The 18,636-nt window shown below is 42.1% G+C and overlaps 1 protein-coding gene and 1 pseudogene across 11 annotated transcripts in view; one reads left to right on the top strand and one right to left on the bottom strand.

The window, feature by feature from the left end:
- The window catches only part of Sgms1 (sphingomyelin synthase 1), a 267,072-nt gene that overhangs the window by 14,768 nt on the left and 233,668 nt on the right, over positions 1–18,636 (bottom strand). For all 11 annotated transcript variants that reach the window (XM_059258958.1, XM_059258972.1, XM_059258956.1 and 8 more), the window contains one exon: positions 6,459–6,576. In XM_059258958.1, the coding sequence (XP_059114941.1) occupies positions 6,459–6,576 (118 nt within the window). The remainder of the gene's footprint in view (positions 1–6,458; positions 6,577–18,636) is intronic.
- LOC131907949 (cytochrome c, somatic-like) lies at positions 4,635–4,947 on the top strand (annotated as a pseudogene).

The following is an 18,636-nucleotide window of genomic DNA, read 5'->3' as shown; positions in this document are numbered from 1 at the left end:
CAGCCAGTGTGATTACACAGAGAAACCCTGTCTTGAAAAACAAAGAAACAAACAAACAAAACCCAGCAATTTTTAAACGAGAAATTATAGTACATTGTTACTATATTATCACAGTTATTCTAAAAATGAAAAAAAAAGAATAGCAACAGAGAGAAAAGAGAAAAAATATTTGGGATGGGATATGTTACTGAAAATTACATGCAAGAAACAGAAAAAATAAGAACAAACAAAAAGGAAATTATACTGACAATAAGAAACTGGGAAGTATGCAAAAGATTGGGCAAAATCAAGCACTGACAACTTAAGCCCCACACGATTTAACACTATGACACCAAGTTACTTTGGTAATGGAACCAGCTCTTTCTGAAGTCCTCAGAAGGCTGGCAAGGACTAATCAGACTACTAAAGCATGTCAGTGTGGAGGGCTTAAGAAATAACCCAACTGCCACTGAGAAAGGTATAACTGCCACAGAGCAGAGTCTACTGCCTTGTAAGGTTGGACTTGTGCAAGGCAGGGAGCCCACGAGGCCAGTGAGCTCAAGGAGAAGCTTTGATTCTGAAATCTCCCACTGAGACAAGCTGACAGCCGCAGCAGAGACAACCCTGAAGGGTTTCCCACAGCTGTCCCACTGACAGCCTCAGATGCCATCCAAACACCAACACAGTCCTTGTCTGACAGTGAACTGTTTATTGGGGGCCTGAATAAAAATTCAAATGAAAAATCATTTGCCAAGTGCCCTGGTTGAGGTGTCATCTCCTTTTTGAAATCTAAGGTCACCACAGAAACCACAACAGAACCGTTGTGTAGCTCAGGTTAATGCTTAGTCACTACCAGATCAACTGTTCCAAAAGTTAGCATGGCACTGTATGTGCAAATCTGGGGAGTGAGCACAACAGGGTGCTTTCTTTCTTTTTTCAAAGGAGTTTAGAAAAATACAAACTTATCTAAAATCAAAGATTATCAACTGTTCCTATCCTTGTTTATTTGTTTGTTTTTAATTCTAAAGAGTTCTGACAAGAGGAGGGAGGTTGGAGATCCACACATGCTCTTGGGGAAAAGCTGTGGTAACACTGCCATAGGCTAGTCAAGGTATCGAACACTTGGCAACGTCCAGCATAAGCCTGGCACACATGCAACCCACGGGTACAAAAAGGTAGTTTGTTATTTGTAATCCAGGAAGTGAACACATCTACTTCTCTTTCCATGTTCCCAGTGACTTATCACTGTTTGCAGCAATAGCTGGTGGGAAGCCTGTGCTACCTGCTGACCTGTTACCTCATGACTATTTCTAAAGCTCTTATATTTTTGTGAGATCATTTCTATCATTACCATTGTAAATTTGTTGCAACAACTTTCTTACAAGCTGTCCATTTTGAACTCTGATGCTGATAAAAGTACTAGATATACTTATATAGGGGTAAATGGAACCAGGTTTAAGTTCCTCACTCAGCAGAGCTCTATTGTAAAGCTAAATTGTTTTCCAACTGTTTAGTGATGAGTGAGAGCTTTAAGAGAACCTACCAATAAACAGGCCTAAACAGACCTCAGATGCTGAACATCTAATTCTATATAGGAGCATTAAAAATTCCATGTCCTTCCTATGGTCTTTTCATCTATAACCATAGCTTTTTACTACCATTCAGAATATGATCAACCACAAATAGTTATTTCCTAGCCCTGGTTTTCACCTCAACTTGAGACTACAAACCTACCCATCATAGATGTCTCCACTTGGCTGTTCTCACAAGTACTTGTGTTCTTCCCAAAGTCACTAACCCCCTTTCCTTCCCACTTAACAATTATCCCAGTGGTAAAACCCAGTCATTAAACTCGGTCCCTTACCTTCTCACTTCTTCTAATTATTGCCATTTGATCCCTTAAACATTGCTCTAATCATGTGCTGTTTTCCATCTTTGGGGTTAGTGTCTTATCTTGACCCTTTTATGGTATCATCTCAAAATGTCATTCCACCAGGGACAATCCTGAACCAAGTAAATTTTAAGTTGTTTTCAACAAAATAAATCTCCACCTGGCCCGTCCCTTGTACCTGAGCTCATAGAACATAGTGAGCACTTAGTGCAAACTGTCCAGTTCTCAATGGAAGAGCAGGACAATTCCATGTCCTTTTCTTCCTTGCAGAATCATACTGATACACTGTCTCCTCTCATGCTCACAAATCCTTAAGATCACATCAAAGACATTATTAGTTCGATTTGTTCATAAACTTTCATCTGTCACATGCCTTGCAGGCCAGTGTGCAAGCCAGTGTTCTTTCTGCTTCCTGTAGACTTGTCTTAGAGGCTGATGGCAGTTTGGTGGTGAAGGTGCCTTGACAAGTGACATTTAATAAGGTTCCTTTTTATTCTGATTCGCTGAGCCTGGTGTTGACTGGCCTCCGAGACCTTTCAAGACCTCTCTGAGACCCCTTTGACACTGGCCCATACTGGGGCATTCCAGCATGTGGCAGAACAGTGAGTTTCAAGCTCAATCCACCCCCTGAGGGTCCTTTTCAGCTCTTCAGTCTGGATTCAGACAGCTTTATGTTCCCTCCATGAAGAATTCCTGCTAAACATGCTGAAACTGAACCCAATCAGGTCTCCAAAGACAACTTCCCATTGAGAGAAAATATCAAGAGAGGAACAAGTGAACTGACATTTCAAAGAAAAAGATGAGTCAGTTTAGAATGTGAATGTGAGTGGAGTTCAGAACCAAGGATCCAAGCTCCACACTTCACTAAAGGGGAGAAAGTGTCTGACTGACACACCAGGCAAATACGTAAAGACTCTAGATCCTAATAAATGCAAATAAACCATAAAAAAATTCAAGACAAACAGGATATTCCATGAACTGATAATTGTCAATACCAAAGAATTATTAATTTGTTGACTACCAAGAGTATAATGCTTATGTAATGTCCAGTTTTCTGGTGTGTGCTACATATGTAGTGATTTAATGGCTGACACTGTTTGATATTTGTTTTAAAATACTTCCAAAACAAAAAAAGTAGACAGATGACCAAAAACATTAAGTTGTGATAAGAGTGAACCTGAGTGTTGGGTGTAACAGATTTCCTTACACTGGTATCTCTACACTGAAATACATTTGAAAACTCCAGAACAAAATTAAAAGTGTTCCCTGAGCAACATGAAATCCTGCATTAAAAGAGCTGTGTGCAGAATTTTTTCTTAGTCTACAAAATAGACTGTTTTAACTACTGTGTGCTAAGGTGTGCTAATATACCTTCAAGTGTTTGTTTTTAACATTCCGATTTTAGAAGACAGCCATTGAATCATGGCACTATTGAATTTCCGGCCAACACATGGGTGACACATTTGAGTCAGTGTCAGTGCGGTGCCTGCTATCTCTGCCTCTAAAACAAACCCGAGAGCTATTCTTAGCCATGGCTTGTGGTTAGGTACACTGATGACTCTGGCTGACTCTAATTAACCACAGCTCACCAACTCTGGACTTGAAGAGCTTATGAGAAATGCAGATACCCTCACAAAGGCACAACACTAGAACCAGGGAGTGGAAAACGGCCCCTAGATGTAGACTTAGCTTCAGAATCTACATCTAGCTACTACTTTGCAGCAACTTTACCAATATCCAGCCTCTATTAAGAGTTGATCTGCGAGAGCGCAGGACATTCATCTTTGGGTTATAGCGATTATGGTACTGATCACCCGGGAGTGAATTAAAAATGGGTGATGTTCCAGGGAGGCTACCTGGAAAACAGGACCCCAAGAAAGACACGGGGATTGCCCAATGACAGAGAAATGGAAGAGATCTACATGAACAGCCTGGACATGAGTGGGGGTAGTGAAGGGCGAGGGTCGAGGGAAAGAGAGCTTGCGGGAACGGGAGATCCCAGCTGGATCAACAACAGAGAGGGAGAACAAGGAATAGGAGACCATGGTAAATGAAGACCACATGAGAATAGGAAGAAGCAAAGTGCTAGAGAGGCCCACAGAAATCCACAAAGATACCCCCACAACAGACTGCTGGCAATGGTCGAGATACAGCCCGAACTGACCTACTCTGGTGATGGGATGGCCAAACACCCTAATTGTCGTGCTAGAAACCCCATCAAATGACTGAGGGATCTGGATGCAGAGATCCATGGCTAGGCCCCAGGTGGATCTCTGGGAGTCCAATTAGCGAGAATGAGGAGGGTTTATATGAGAGAGAATTGTTGAGACCAAGGTTGGATAAAGCACAGGGACAAATAGCCAAACGAATGGAAACACATGAACTATGAACCAATGGCTGAGGGGCCCCCAACTGGATCAGGCCCTCTGAATGGGTGAGACAGTTGATTGGCTTGATCTGTTTGGGAGGCATCCAGGCAGTGGCACCGGGTCCTGTGCTCATTGCATGAGTTGGCTGTTTGAAACCTGGGGCTTATACAGGGTCACTTGGCTCGGCCTGGGAGGAGGGGACTGGACCTACCTGGACTGAGTCTACCAGGTTGATCTCAGTCCTCAGGGGAGGCTTTGCCCTGGAGGAGCTGGGAATGGGGGGTGGGCTGGGGGGAAGGTGAGGGGGGCAGGAGGGGGGAGAACAAGGGAATCCGTGGCTGATATGTAGAACTGAATTGTATTGGAAAATAAAAATAAAAAAATTCAAAAAAAAAATGGGTGATGTTGAGAAAGGCAAGAAGATTTTTGTTCAGAAGTATGCCAGTGCCACACTGTGGAAAGGGGAGGCAAGCAAAAGACTGGACCAAATCTCCATGGTCGTTTTGGAGGAAGACAGGTCAGGCTGCTGGATTTTCACACACAGATACCAACAAGAACAAAGGCATAACCTAGGGAGAGGATACCCTGAAAGAGTATTTGGAGAATCCCAAAAAGTGCATTTCTGAAACAAAAATGATCTTCGCTGGAATTAAGAAGGGAGAAAGGGCAAATCTAATAGTGTATCTTAAAAAGGCTACTAATAAGTAATTCTACTGCCTTATTTATGACAAAATAAATGTCTCGTGGCTTTTAATATGTACCATAATTTAATTCATACACCAAAATTAAGATCACGAATGGCTAACAATGTTTTGTTGAACAGTCCTGATTAAAGTAAAACTGACTTGTAGTTAAAGAAAAAAGAGTCAAACTGCACTTGGGTGTGCGTCACAATTGTTGGTTTACAGTACAGAACATTCTCTTTATCAACCACACTCTCAACAAGACTTGCTGGACTCTCAATGACAAGGTATTTCCAAATATAAAACAAGTAAATGTATGAAAGAATTCTGTAATCAGGGCACTGCAAGTGCGTTCTGGGAAGCGTTCACAAAACAAGATGTGTGGCTGGCTTCTGGGGAAGGACTGAGGATCACAGTAAGAGAGGGTTCAGAGAAGTAGGGGTGCTGATAGAGTGCGATGCTTGGGACAGTCATTCTCCAGAGTTCCACCAACCTTGCACAGAGTTGGAAAAGTAACCAGTCACTCTGTGGGAATGTCCGCCAAGTCTAAGAGGAGACAAATGTACATAGAAACTAAAAGGATCCAGAACTCTCTATCATGAAGATGCCATTAAAAAAAATCTAGAGTGAACGGTGTAGGCTCCTTTCCGAAACTTCTCTGAGAAGATGTCTCCTTTGGCAGGAAGGGACTTAGAAAGGGATAGGACCAAAGGCAACTGGCTTTTTCAGTACACAGTTCAATGCAGATAAATGATCTCAAAATAAAGTATTATATATATTTATATATATATATACATACACACACATATATATATATATGTTTTTCACACATATATGTTTTTTTAAAAATCAAGAAAGCAAGGCAGGAACTTAGCCTCTTTTCTTTCTTACTGCACTAAAGAGCTTTAATGTATTAAAGAATTAAGTCTTTCCTATTTGATGACATTCCGAAGGATTTTCTAGTTAAAATCTCTTCTAAAGTAAAGGTTATTACTCCCTGGTGCAAAGGCAGAAACACTAAGTGAGGGATATAGGGCAGGTTCAAAATCTTCTGGGATACAAGAAAAGGTAGCAGACGCACGGCCCTACATTCTTCTGGAGAACAGTCTCCTATGAACTAGCAGAGGACTGCCAAGGGACAGGAGTGTGCCTGCCTTGCTCTGCTGAAAGGGCTGATGGGAAGACAAGAGAAAAGGAAAAATTCACAGGAAACAGCTTTCTGTCACAGTGGAGGAGAACACATATGAAGGCTTCCAGATCTGCACCCAAGAACGCATTTAACAGTCTGGCAGGAAGCAAGGAGCTCTACCCCACAGGAAGCTTCCAGCACATACACTAGCCACATTGGTTCCTAACTGGGAGGGGCTGGCAAGGCTTGGGAATTCCAAGAAGGGTGTGCCTGTCTGGCCCTATAGCTTAGGGACATTCTCAGATGAATGTGATTCTGAATAAATTTCCATCTTGGCCTTAGTCCAAGGTCCCCAGAGCAAGAGGAGAAACAAATAAAAAAGGAAATGACAGGGAGGAATAATTTACCTTCGGAGAACAGTTGAAATGCATGCCAGGTACTGGGAGTGTAGTTACATACATTGTAATACACCGATACAGGTACAGCGTGCCAACTATGCAGAAAAATCTTCTGCTAATAATAGACCTAGAAAAAGGGAAAAACAGGGCAGATTCTCAGTCAAGAAATTCCACAGGTTCATTTAAATCAAGTTTTCAAAGACCCAACAAAACAAACCCAAAAATCAACTCAAGAGCTTGAAATCTGAGTGGGAAATATCTAGATGGGGAGTTTTAGAACACTGTCAGTGGTGCTTTATTAAAAAAAGAAAAGAAAGCCATTAACTGCCCAAAAGGAATCACACTGATCTGCATGCTACAAACTAGGCTTTATGGGCCTTAAGTCTGAGCTGACATCAATTCATGGACAAGTGGCGCTCATTCCGCGCAGTCTGAGCCCATGTAGGACCTGTGGCATTTACATGTTCAGTGTACTTGGTCCAAAAAGGCAGGTGCTAAGCATGCCGTGTGCATGAAAGCTGCATATGTTTCTACTGTTTAAGGAGCCAGACAGTAGACAGCTGCATGGCACCAGGAACTGAGGCCGAGGCAACTGAGGTTGAGAAAAGAACTATGGAAGGCAGAGTCGAACCCCGACACTGCTCCTTGTTGCTTTGCTGCCTCAGAGACTACTTCTCTCCTCTTTTTCCTAATAAGTAAAACAGGGATAACAACTCCAGTAATGCTCTCTGGAAACCCCCGATATAGATTATGTAGCATAGACAGATAGCTACAAAATCGAAATAAGAACAAGAAAGAGCCATTTGTTTGTAATGAATGGGATGCACACATGGATAAACCAAGTCCTGCGAATTCTTCTGGCACCAGATTCCACCTGTTTCTTGGACTTAACTTCATTAATGTAGGCCTAAGTGTCTCCTTAAGTAAGAACCTTCTCTCTCTCCCTCCCTCCTCCCTCCTCTCTCCTCTCTCTCTCTCTCTCTCTCTCTCTCTCTCTCTCTCTCTCTCTCTCTCTCTCTCTCTCTCCTGTTCAGCCATAGGCTAGAATCACATCCTATGGCTCATAACACATCTTTAGGCTTGAGGAGTTCAAGTTTTTCTTGGCCTGGGTAAATATGATTTAACAAAATGTAGGAAAATGTAGGAACACTGGACAAGTCTTCCCTTTAGAATAGCACATATGTGTTGCTCTATCATCATGCACATGGTCCACTTTTGCTCGTGATGCCGATGGAGTGTGGCAGTCAAATGAAGTCCTGTCTCATTCTAATTATTCTTTTAGTAAGAGGAATAAAGTGACCCACTACCTGTGAGATACACACACACACACACACACACACACACACACACACAAAGCTGTCAGAGAAGTGTGTGTCTCTGGTTAAGTCTAGTGAAAACCACAATCACAATAGAAGTGAAAACTATGGTCTACAGATGCCAGCCAAGAATACCACAAAGGAAGTGCCACTGTGAAAAGAACAGTGCGAGCTCCAGTGGTCATACTATTATGTTAAAAAGCAAAGTATTTCTGTTTCAAAGAATTGTATGTACTTCGAATGTACAAAGGCTTTCCTTTCCCAAATTCAAGAATTCCACACACTTAGAATTCTTTGTCAAAGGTTTTAAAGTACACGATTTATCTTAAAAATAAACAAACAACAACAACAAAGCCAGTTGTAAAGCCCAGCCCCAACTTATATCTACAAAACAATTCCTGGACCTAAGGCTAGAGGAACATTGTGGAAGAGGGAGCAGAAAGATTGTGAGAGCCAGAGGATCAGGGAGCTTGCTGTGAGATTGTGTCTCCTAGGAATGTCAAAAGCTGCACCCTTAAAGTCTTAACAGCATGACTGCCTAGACATGAGCTGGACAAGAACGACACCAAGAGACACGAAAACGTAGATGGGGAAAGACCATGAAGCCTCAGCCCTTCATGAACTACATAAAGAACTCTCCAAGCGACTAAGGAACGCTGAGAACGGGAGAAATAGTCTTTCTCAAGGACAAACACACCAATTGGTTATCCAAACCAAATGGTCACCCCTGAAAACATACATACAAGTAACATTACATAGACTAAGCAGGTCATATTTATGTATTTTGGAATACATATACGTGTGTAACATCAATTAATGACAAAAGAGGCCATGAGTTTGAAAGAAAACAAAGGGTGTGTGTGTGAAAGGGTCTAGAGAGAGGGAAGAGGGAAATGAAGCAATTACATTATAATATCAAAAAAAAAACTTTTCTTAAAAAAGAATCATAAAAGGAATGTCCATGGGATATTACTAGAGATTAAGCAAATGCCAAGAAGAAGTCAAATGCTGGATCTAATTCCTCAAAGCCCAGGATGTTCATCAAATGTCCAGAAATATGCCCTTCATGTTCCAAAGTCTGTGTTCCATCTGCTCACACTCCACAGTGGTTATTACTCCACAGGGTGTATCTGCTAACAGATAAGGATTGTTCCACTATTGTTTTGCACACCAGGCTCTTACTACCTCCTCCAAGAATATTTTACTTGTCAAATTGGCTTATAAGAAAATACGAGTAAAATTGTTAGTATTTTATATACAATAAAGACTTGCTGAAAAAGCATGTTGTTCCAGGACAGGTGACTTATAAAGCTTTGTTGGGGGCAGGGATTGGGGTAGATAGTTGAGTTCAGGGCCCTAGAATACAAGCAAGCACTGAATCACAGAGCCCAAGGCCCCTACTGAACTTTATACCTTCCCTAATTTAAAAAGGAAATAGGATTTAGAATCTAATTATGTGATTCAACAACCAGGCTGAAAACAGCAGTATTATAATGTTTCTGGCCTTTAGTACAGAGGTTTAAAAGTCTAAAGGAAAAATGGCTACAGAAATGAATAGACTGTATAGTTCAATTAAGTACTGGAAAGTGTTTTGTCCCCACATGTGTCTCTTTCCATGAATCTACAGCAGAAGGACACACACAACTCTTGGCTACAGAGTAGGATTTTGGCTGCCCAAGGAAGTATATCCACGGAAAAATATTATTTGGTAGTATGCTATGTGCCTCTATTGTGGTTTTCCACCAAAAAGGGTCTCATGTATCCCAGGTCGGTTTCCAATCCCTGTGTAGCTAAGAGTGGCCTTCAACCTTGACCCCCTTTCCTTCCTGGCCAAAGTGCTGAGACTGTAGATAAGTGCCAGCACAGCCACTGGCACTTGGCTCAAAATTGAATCACTCTATTTCCCAAGCTCTTAAAGGCCAACACATTTAAAGAAATTATAAGCCAGGCAGTGGTGACGCATGCTTTTATTCCCAGCACTCACGAGGCAGAGGCAAGGGGATCTCTGTGAGTTTGAGGCCAGCCTGGGCTACAGAGTGAGTTCTAGGACAGCCAAGGCTACACAGAGAAACCCTGTCTTGAAAACTAAAACCAAAACCAAAACAAAACAACAACAACAACAACACAAAGAAATTATAAAATTACAGATAATGAGTATTCTGACACCCAGATTTGGAACTGTTTTGTAATCTTTCCATCTGTTTACAACCCATTTCTCTGACATAGACTTCACCACCTAAATCGTTCTGTGAGTTCTTGGCTTCTAGAAACAAATAGATCTGGACACAAAGCAGCGAACCAAGCCACAAATTCACAACCAAGAGGGCAGTAAACAAGGGAGATGATGTGCAACATGATGGGAGCCATCGTGGGCAGAGCTCAAGGTTCCTGTGCCATTCAGGTCTCTGCTCAGTGATTAGAGCATGCAATCCATGAGACTCACCACTAGGCCACAACAGCAGCACTCATGTGACAACTAGCTTTACCTTTAACAAAGACTTTTAATTTTTTTGGTTTTTTTCAAGACAGGGTTTCTCTATGTAGTTTTGGTCCTGTCCTGGATCTCGCTATGTAGACCAGGCTGGCCTCGAACTCACAAAGATCCACCTGGCTCTGCCTCCCGAGTGCTGGGATTAAAGGCGTGCGCCACCACTGCCTGGCCAACAAAGACTTTCTTGGTGACCTCAGTCATTTTCATAAATTTCCTATGAAATTTGCTTCTTTGTCAGAAAAAAAGGAGGACAAGGACACTGCCTTCCTTCTTAGTGCATCAGGGAAATGGGCGAACAATAAACAAAGGCTATGGAAGAGAACTAAGACTGGATATTACAATACTTATTATAATTTACTGTTTTCCTTTATTATAAGGTCAAAGGTTGCCCATAAAAAACTGGGGAATTTTGTCAAATTTCTCCTTTATGCCTTCAAGCTTTGTATCATTTACTTGGTTTTGTTTATTTTTACTTAATATGCATGTGTGAATACCTGCATATATGTCTAAGCACTACATATGTGCCTATTGCCCATGGAGGCCAGAAGAGGGTATCAGATCCCCTGGAACCAAAATTACAGGTGGTTGTGGGTGCTGAGAATTAAACTCGGGTCCTCTGCAAGAGTAGCCTGTGCTCTTCACCAGGGAGCCATTTCTCCAGGCCCCATGTATTCGTAAAATGACTCAGCAATGCATAGCTACGATTTCTATTTCACAGAAGGCAAAACTGAGTCTCAGGGAGTCTAAACTGGAGTATAATTACATAAGACAAAAAGATACTTAAACTTGTGTGAGAAATCCCATTCTGAGAACCCACATATGAGTTAAGATTCTATTATACTTTAGCTGGAGCATGGGGTGGGGTCTTTAATCCCAGAACTAGGAAGGCAGAAGCAGGCAGATCTTTGTGAGTTAGAGGCCAGTCTGGACTACAAAGCAAGTTCTAGGACAGCCTGGGCTGTTACACAGAGAAAATCTGTCTCGAAAGTCATATATATAAAATATGTTATATATATATATATATATATATATATATATATAAAGTCATATATAAAATGTTATACTCTCTACATATATTATATATACATGTAATATATATTATACTGTAATTAGATTTTAAAGGCTACTTAATCCAGATTTTTCATTTCATGTTTTATGTGATACTTCCTACAGACTACAACTCCACAAGACATTTAGATTATTTCCTTATAACCACAATAATTGCTAAACCACTGAAAAATCTATCACTGTCATCAGTGTGTCACTTCTCACTTATCTGATCACCCTTATGTCTTCTCTTTCTTAAGCCTCCACTTCACCCAAATTTCCAGTGACTCTCTTTGTATCAGTCTGTCGTCAATATAACTCTTGTCTCTCTCTGTGGTCTCAGTATTTATGGGTCTCTCAAATTTATGCTAAAATCTAATCACCAGTGATGACATCCTGAGGTCCAAGCCCTCAGTAATGAGATAAGTGTTTATTTAAAAGATGAAAGAGAGCTAGCTTGCATTCTTCCACCATGTGAGGAGGACATGGCTACAAAGAGTAACGAGTGATCCAGGAAAGGTAGATCAGCTCTGGACTCCCCCAGAACAGAGAAATAAACTGTTGCTGGTAAGAATCCAGCTTATGGTATTTACTTGCAACAGCCTTAACAAGATTATCCCAAAACCCACTCAGAATGCCCCCCTTTGACACCGTCAAGTGGCTGGTATGTAGACTTTTATTATGCATATACTTTACATCCTTCACCATGACTGCAAAGGCCCAAATCTTCTAGTCTCTGCCCACCCTTGTCTACCCCTTCCCCACCACCAAGAAACCTCTAGACTTCTACTTTAGCACCCAAAGCTCTTTGCCCACTACCTGCAAAGACCCCCCTACTATAGGTAGGACCTCCAAGCCAGTGATGCTCTACCTGGACAGTCTGTACTCCACCTTCTAGAACATGCCCGCCATTTAATCTGCTGTAGATATTCAGTTCAGAGTTGACCTCCTCGAAGGAAGCCCCGTTTCTTTCCATCTTATCTTTTTTTACTTTCTTCAAAGAATTAACAAACCCTTCTACAATCCCAATGAAAGTAAAATCATTTGTTTCTAAAACTGGTGACATTACCACTGCCACCGAAGCGCTCCGCACTGGAGGACCGCACTGCTGTGCTTTGGGGCTTTGTCTCTGGCTCCCAATCGCCCATCCCCATTTCTGTCCACACACATTCGCCCTGTAAGCCCTTTCGTTTATCTGCCAGAATTAATCTGCCCAGATGCTCACTATTTTTTTTTTTTTGCATTCACATTTTAAATTAAAATATTTGCTGAGATGGCTTCATCCATTCAAACAGGCCTGAAAATCGCTGGAGATTATAGAGACTGAATTCTGCCACCTTTCTCCCCTTCCCTCTCCTCCCCTCCCCTCCCCACCCCCCACACAGCACTTTCCACACCCATTACAGCCTCTGGATTGCCAGGGTACCAGAAGGCAAAGCAGGAAAACTCAGGGCCTTGAACTCAGGACTGCTGCAGGGAACACTCAAAAGAAAGTCTAGTCAAACAGACAAAAGGGCAAGACCAAACTTGGAATAAATCTAAATCAGTGCTCTCCTATGGACATTTAGAACTCACGTAGCATTTGGGCATCTCCACAGGCAAGATAGCAGAATGAATCCAGATATCCAGGCTCCCAGCCCAGAAATATGTCTATATATGTGCAATGCCTTCTCAACTTCTTAAAATCCAACTCAAAGAAAGTTCACACCTTTGTTAGCTGCATTTCTGCTTAGCAATATTCCACCTCACAGGAGACTTTAATGCATTGAGGGTTTAAGTACCAGCTGAATGAAGGGAATCCCCATAAAAGCCAGGGCTCTAAGGGCTAGTCATGACACACCTTGGAAGAAGATATGGCCAGTGTACCTAACCATCTGTTGACCTATTAGAAAGTTAGGAACAAAGTTCATGAGGCCACGTGGTCTAGGAAGGAGCCACTGGTTTTAGCAGAACCTTTAGGCCACCATAAAGGCAATGGTTTTAGTGATACCTGAGGCAGAAGAGTGACGTATGCTCTCAGAGCTGTGGAGCTGTCTGTTGAGTGACCCAAGTGAAACAGACCAGCAGGAGGCTCTAGTGACACCCCACGTAGGAGGTGACACCAGTTGGAGGTACAGCAGTGACAGAGGCAGTAAGAAAGCTCAGATTTAACAGACCAGGTATTGGGTACAAAGCATCATCAAGGAAGAAAACTCAAGATGTTTGGGTTGAAAACAGGGAGGAATAGAGAAGCTCTTTGCTACGAAGGGTGTGGGAAGAGCAGCAGCCTGAGTACCAAGCACTCTGTGGGATGCTATAATTTATTTCTACTCAGCATCTTAACAATGTTGGGATAGAAACTACTATCATTCTCATCTTGTAGGTGAAGAAACAACTAGGTAAGTAGTTTGACCACAGCACTCAGTAGCTGAATGTCAAGACTAAACCAGAGAGGACTGTCCCATATCCGCTGTCACGGCACTAGTAGGCTGCTGGGAGAAAGAATATGAAGAAATACCTGTGATGGACTGCTGAGAAGGGATTAAAGGGACTTCTGGGGCATGCTAGAGTATAGAAGGCAAAATGAATCCACCTAAAACCACAGATGCAGATAACAACATGAACTCGAAGTTATTATTTTATCTCTGATGAGATGAATAATTTGAATTTTTAAAAATTTATATAAAATACACACCCACCACCACCACCACCACCACCACCACCACCACCACCACCAAGATCAGATTATTTAGCTTATTTGCTCATGGGTCTGTCTGGCAGCTGAGAAGTCCAAAATCTTGGTACCAGTCTACTCGGCACCTGGTAAAGGGCTCCTTGCTGCCATGTCAGAGATCACGAGGCAAAGCGAAGAGAGTGTACTAGTCTGGATAAGCCCAAACACCTGACTCATTTAGTCCTAATTACTTCCTAAAAGCCCACCTCCAAGGATCATTACCATAAAACTTGGGGATTAAGTTCCAATGTGAATTTAGGAGGGCATATTAAAACAGCATTACTAATCATTATTAACCTGACTACATACAAGATCATTCCTTCCGTTGCCTTTAACTTGACTCTGGTAAAAGACTAACACAGAATAACTTGGTCAAATTGTTGGCATTAATGAATTAGGAAGATCTAGTTTCCCTCCAATTCCTATGGCCTGGACTATTTAGGTCATGGAATCTAAAATGGTGAAAGTCAGAAAAGGTGAGCCCAGGTTTGACCATGTGGCACTGAATCTACTGTCTGGCTCCACAGGTTCATCTCCCAATGTTACTAGAGAAGGAGGCCAAGTAGAAGAGTACAGGAGGCTAGGAGTGCAGAGGACCTGGGAGGCAAGGGGTTCAGAGAAGGTCCCCAGGAAAGCATCTCCATCCTGAGCCCAGAGAGATGATAGGTCAGAATCGAAAGGAAAAAACAGCAAAAAGAAACCCACAAATTTGGTCAAAAACCAAAAAGTGAGACAATAAACTTGGCCAAGCTTGACCAGCCGGCTTTGGTGAGGCATCAGGCTTGCAGTTGCCGGTAGAGGGACGTTTATTCCAAAATGGTGGTTCTGACTTACCTAGGAAGTTACAAGACAGCATGCAGCTAGGACCGAACTATGGACATCTGCTACAAAGTACAGGGAACAGACCCGACATGACAGCTATAAGGGTTGGCAAGAACATCCTGGCACCACACTCAAATGTCTTCCAGAGGAAAAGCAACACACAGCATTATTCTAAAAACACCAAACCCATCTGTTTTTACTCCATTTGTCCTTTGTGCACGGAATTAATGCCACGGTATGAGTTAAGAAAATACATTTCCAGAGGGTATTTGTTAGAATAGGAAAGTTCCAGACGGGGCTTATACCAAAGAGCCTTCACTTCCCAACATATGTTGTAACATAAATTCCTAAATGGTCTTTTTAGTAAAAAACCCGGAGTCAGATACTGGGGTAAATGCTGAAAGAGCAGAGAGACAGAGGAACAAGCCACTGCCACATCTCACCTCACCAACTCTACGAATCCTCTGACTGAATGTCTCTGAGTCTTGAGCCAAAAGGGGTCCAGCCAAAAAGGGGCTCCTCAGCCAAAAAGCTTTGAGTCTTCAGCAGAAAGGGGCTTTAGTTCTGTTTCCTCACGCCTTATATACCTTTCTCCACACCCAGCCATATTACTTCCTTCCTAGTGCTGGGATTAAAGGTGTGTGCCACCACTGCCTGACTCTGTTTCTCTCCTAGACTGAGTCAATCTCATGTAGCCCAGTGTGTCTTTGAACTCACAGAGATCCAGATGGATCTCTGTCTCCCAGAGTGCTAGGATTAAAGGTGTGTACCACCACTGCCTGGCCTCTATGTTTAATCTAGTGGCTTGTTCTGTCCTCTGATCTTCAGGCAAATTTTATTAGGGTAAACAATATATCACCACAATATGTTCTTGTGGACAAGCCAACAGATTCTCAGTTACCTTCACTGAGAGAAAAGAATAATACCATTTATTTTAAAAGGCTTATTGAGTCAATGATATTATAATTCATGTAAAAATTGTTACTCAAAGATCAGCTATTTTGGAATCTGCCTCTAGAATTGATGAGCAGATTTTGAAATGGAAGACACTCTGTAGAATGAAAGAGACCCTGAGTAAACACACAATAGATTCAGCTACACGTACTGGGAGGAAAAAGGAGAAAAGAAAAAGAAAAGACCACTCTGAGCTCTTCTCTCATTTACTGATGGAGCGAACTATGTACAGCTTACCAGCCAACCAAATAATGGAAGGGGTGTCAAAAACCATTGAGGTGACATGAGGAAACTTGTGTTCCTGGTGTGAACATTTGAGATATTACTATGAGATTAATGAAAAATTCCCATAGAATCTCTCTCTCTACAGCACTGCTTTGTTCTCTGCTGCAGCCACAGTACATCTGTAGGAGGCACTGAGGTCTCTGTGCTCACAGATAAGCACTAGGTGGACCTGAATTTTAAACATACAGGGTTTTTCTTCAAGGGAAGGAATACATTATCTGTTATCCTCCAAAAGGCTGAGAGCCAACGTGGGTAGTAGCCTGATGATCTTTCACTATCTCTGTGGTTGGAGACTCACTGGATCCTCCCCAAGTCCATACGGTAAGCTTGTTTTTCTCAGTCAATCCATAGAACCCATCTTTATGGGTCACATCCTACTGTATTTAGCTTACTTTGCTCCTCAAAGGGATTTATGCATGCTTTATTGTGCATGCAGGATAGTTCATTATCACCAGAATACATTTTCACCAAATTGTTCTGTGCTTAAATATGCCTAAAGTAAACTACTAGGGGTCAGACTCCAGCAGTTTGAACCAACATTGACTAGTGAGTTGTGTTGAACCAAACTAGCTTCTAGTCTGCTTCAGATTGTCACTCTGCTAGCCATGGAGGTTGCTGAGACACCTGTACACACCCTTTGCAATAATGCTTGGTAAATAATAATTAAACAGAGAAAGATGTTGGAAGGCCAAGTAGAAAAGAGCCATCTGGCCTACCACAGTATAAGCTGAAAAGCTGATAAAGTGAATTGACCCTAGGAAATAGCTCTTCTGGAACTTAGAACACAAACTACTGAACAGGAACCTGGAAAGAACTGTTTCATATCAAATATTCTACATGAAGTGGTTTAGGAACTTTACTTAATCATCACCATCAAAGACAAGAAAACAAGGGACTGTGTGCTGACAGTATCTGTGGTCATAAACTACCCTGGAGATTAGAGAGGAATGACTACTTTGATAGACAGCTAATGTGAAAATAAGCACTGAGGGAACTGAACTACGGCAAAATGAAAGACAAATGTTAGTAGACAGTCCTGTTCATAACAGATAGACCTAAATGATTAAATTAGCATGTGACAGAAGCAGTTGCCAATCAGCCCAAAGATCTGGTCCTCAGAAATTAAATTCTAGTCTCAAAAGAAAGGGAATGTGATAGTCTCATGGTGGCAGAAATCCAGCAAATATACAAGACTCCCCAAGCCACAACTTTGGTTGGGGACTAAAATATGAAATTGGGTGTTAGTGGAGCTCAGTGATAGAGGAGGTGCTTTAACATGGGTGAAATCCTGGGCTCAGCCACCAGCTCCATCTGCCAACTCCTTGACCCCCTACACATACACACAAATACAAACTTTAAAAATTGAAAGTGAAAGTGAAGGGAGGCTCAGTGTATTTCTGCTCTTGCAATATTTTGGTTCCCAGTTTCGAAGAGGTAGCACAGAGCCATCCACAAATCCAGTTCTAGGGAATCCAACACCCTCAGGCACCAGGTACACACATGGTACATATACAGGAATGCAGGTAAACACATGTACATAAACACACAAATCTTAAAAACAAAACAAAAAAAGCTAGTTTTTTCTAAGGAGATTTCTAACCACAGATGCATACTGTTGGCAAACACTAAAAACCCATCCTAAAAACCCCCAGAAAAGCAACACTGGACAACTGCACACATGGGGATACTTTTAAATATAGATGTCTGAAAGGCACAAGCAGGATCTGTCCAATCATTTTCCATATCTGTTTCCTTCCCTTTGGGATCAATCTTCAAAGAACCCATTCAATAATCATTTCCACTTATTAACCAGCCCCACTGTGACCCTGCAGCTCTTTATGATGTAATGTTCTCTCTTATCTCAAGCATCTCTACCATTAAGCTCTCTTGAGTCCACCCCATAACCTACCTGTTTTTTTCTTTTTTCTTCAAATATTTACACTACCAATGGGTCACCGCTAGCATATTCAGTTCACTCTTACACAATCTGTCCCTCACTGAACTAATTGATTTACTCTACACTTTGTAGGTGAATATCTAACACCCAAACTGTGACAGGAAACAATACAGGATACAGACTGCAGAGTGAAAAGATCCAAGGAAAAATTCTCCGACCTTGACTTGACCCCAGGACCCCAGGGCCTGAAATGAATTGACCATCAATTCCTGAGTTTGCCCCAGAGTCAGGTTGCAGAATCCCATCAATCTCTGAGCACAGAATCCCATCAATCCCTAAAGTCCCTTTAGCACGAAATTCCAATAATCCCTGAGCTTACCTGCTTGCCCTAGAATCAGACCACAAAATTCCACCAATCCCAAGCCAGCCACCTGGGAAAGCTCCCCACCTCCACCCACCTGCCCAAGATACCCCATAGAAGCTCTGTACCCTGTTCAGTTTGCTGCTGCTTCTCACCCTAGAGGCAGCCACCCTCCTGGATTCTTCCTTGCCAATCAATCTTGAGTGAGGTTTGTTATGCAGTGTGACATTTTCCCTAGAATGGAGCCCAACTGTAACAACTTTCCCAGAGCTGGAGCTGACCGGACTAGAGCAGAGCTGTA

The sequence above is a fragment of the Peromyscus eremicus genome, chromosome 1 (assembly GCF_949786415.1).
Source record: "Peromyscus eremicus chromosome 1, PerEre_H2_v1, whole genome shotgun sequence".
In the NCBI taxonomy this organism is placed as follows: Eukaryota; Metazoa; Chordata; class Mammalia; order Rodentia; family Cricetidae; genus Peromyscus; species Peromyscus eremicus.
Note: the sequence above shows the minus strand (reverse complement) of the source record. Positions and strands in the feature narration are given on the sequence as shown.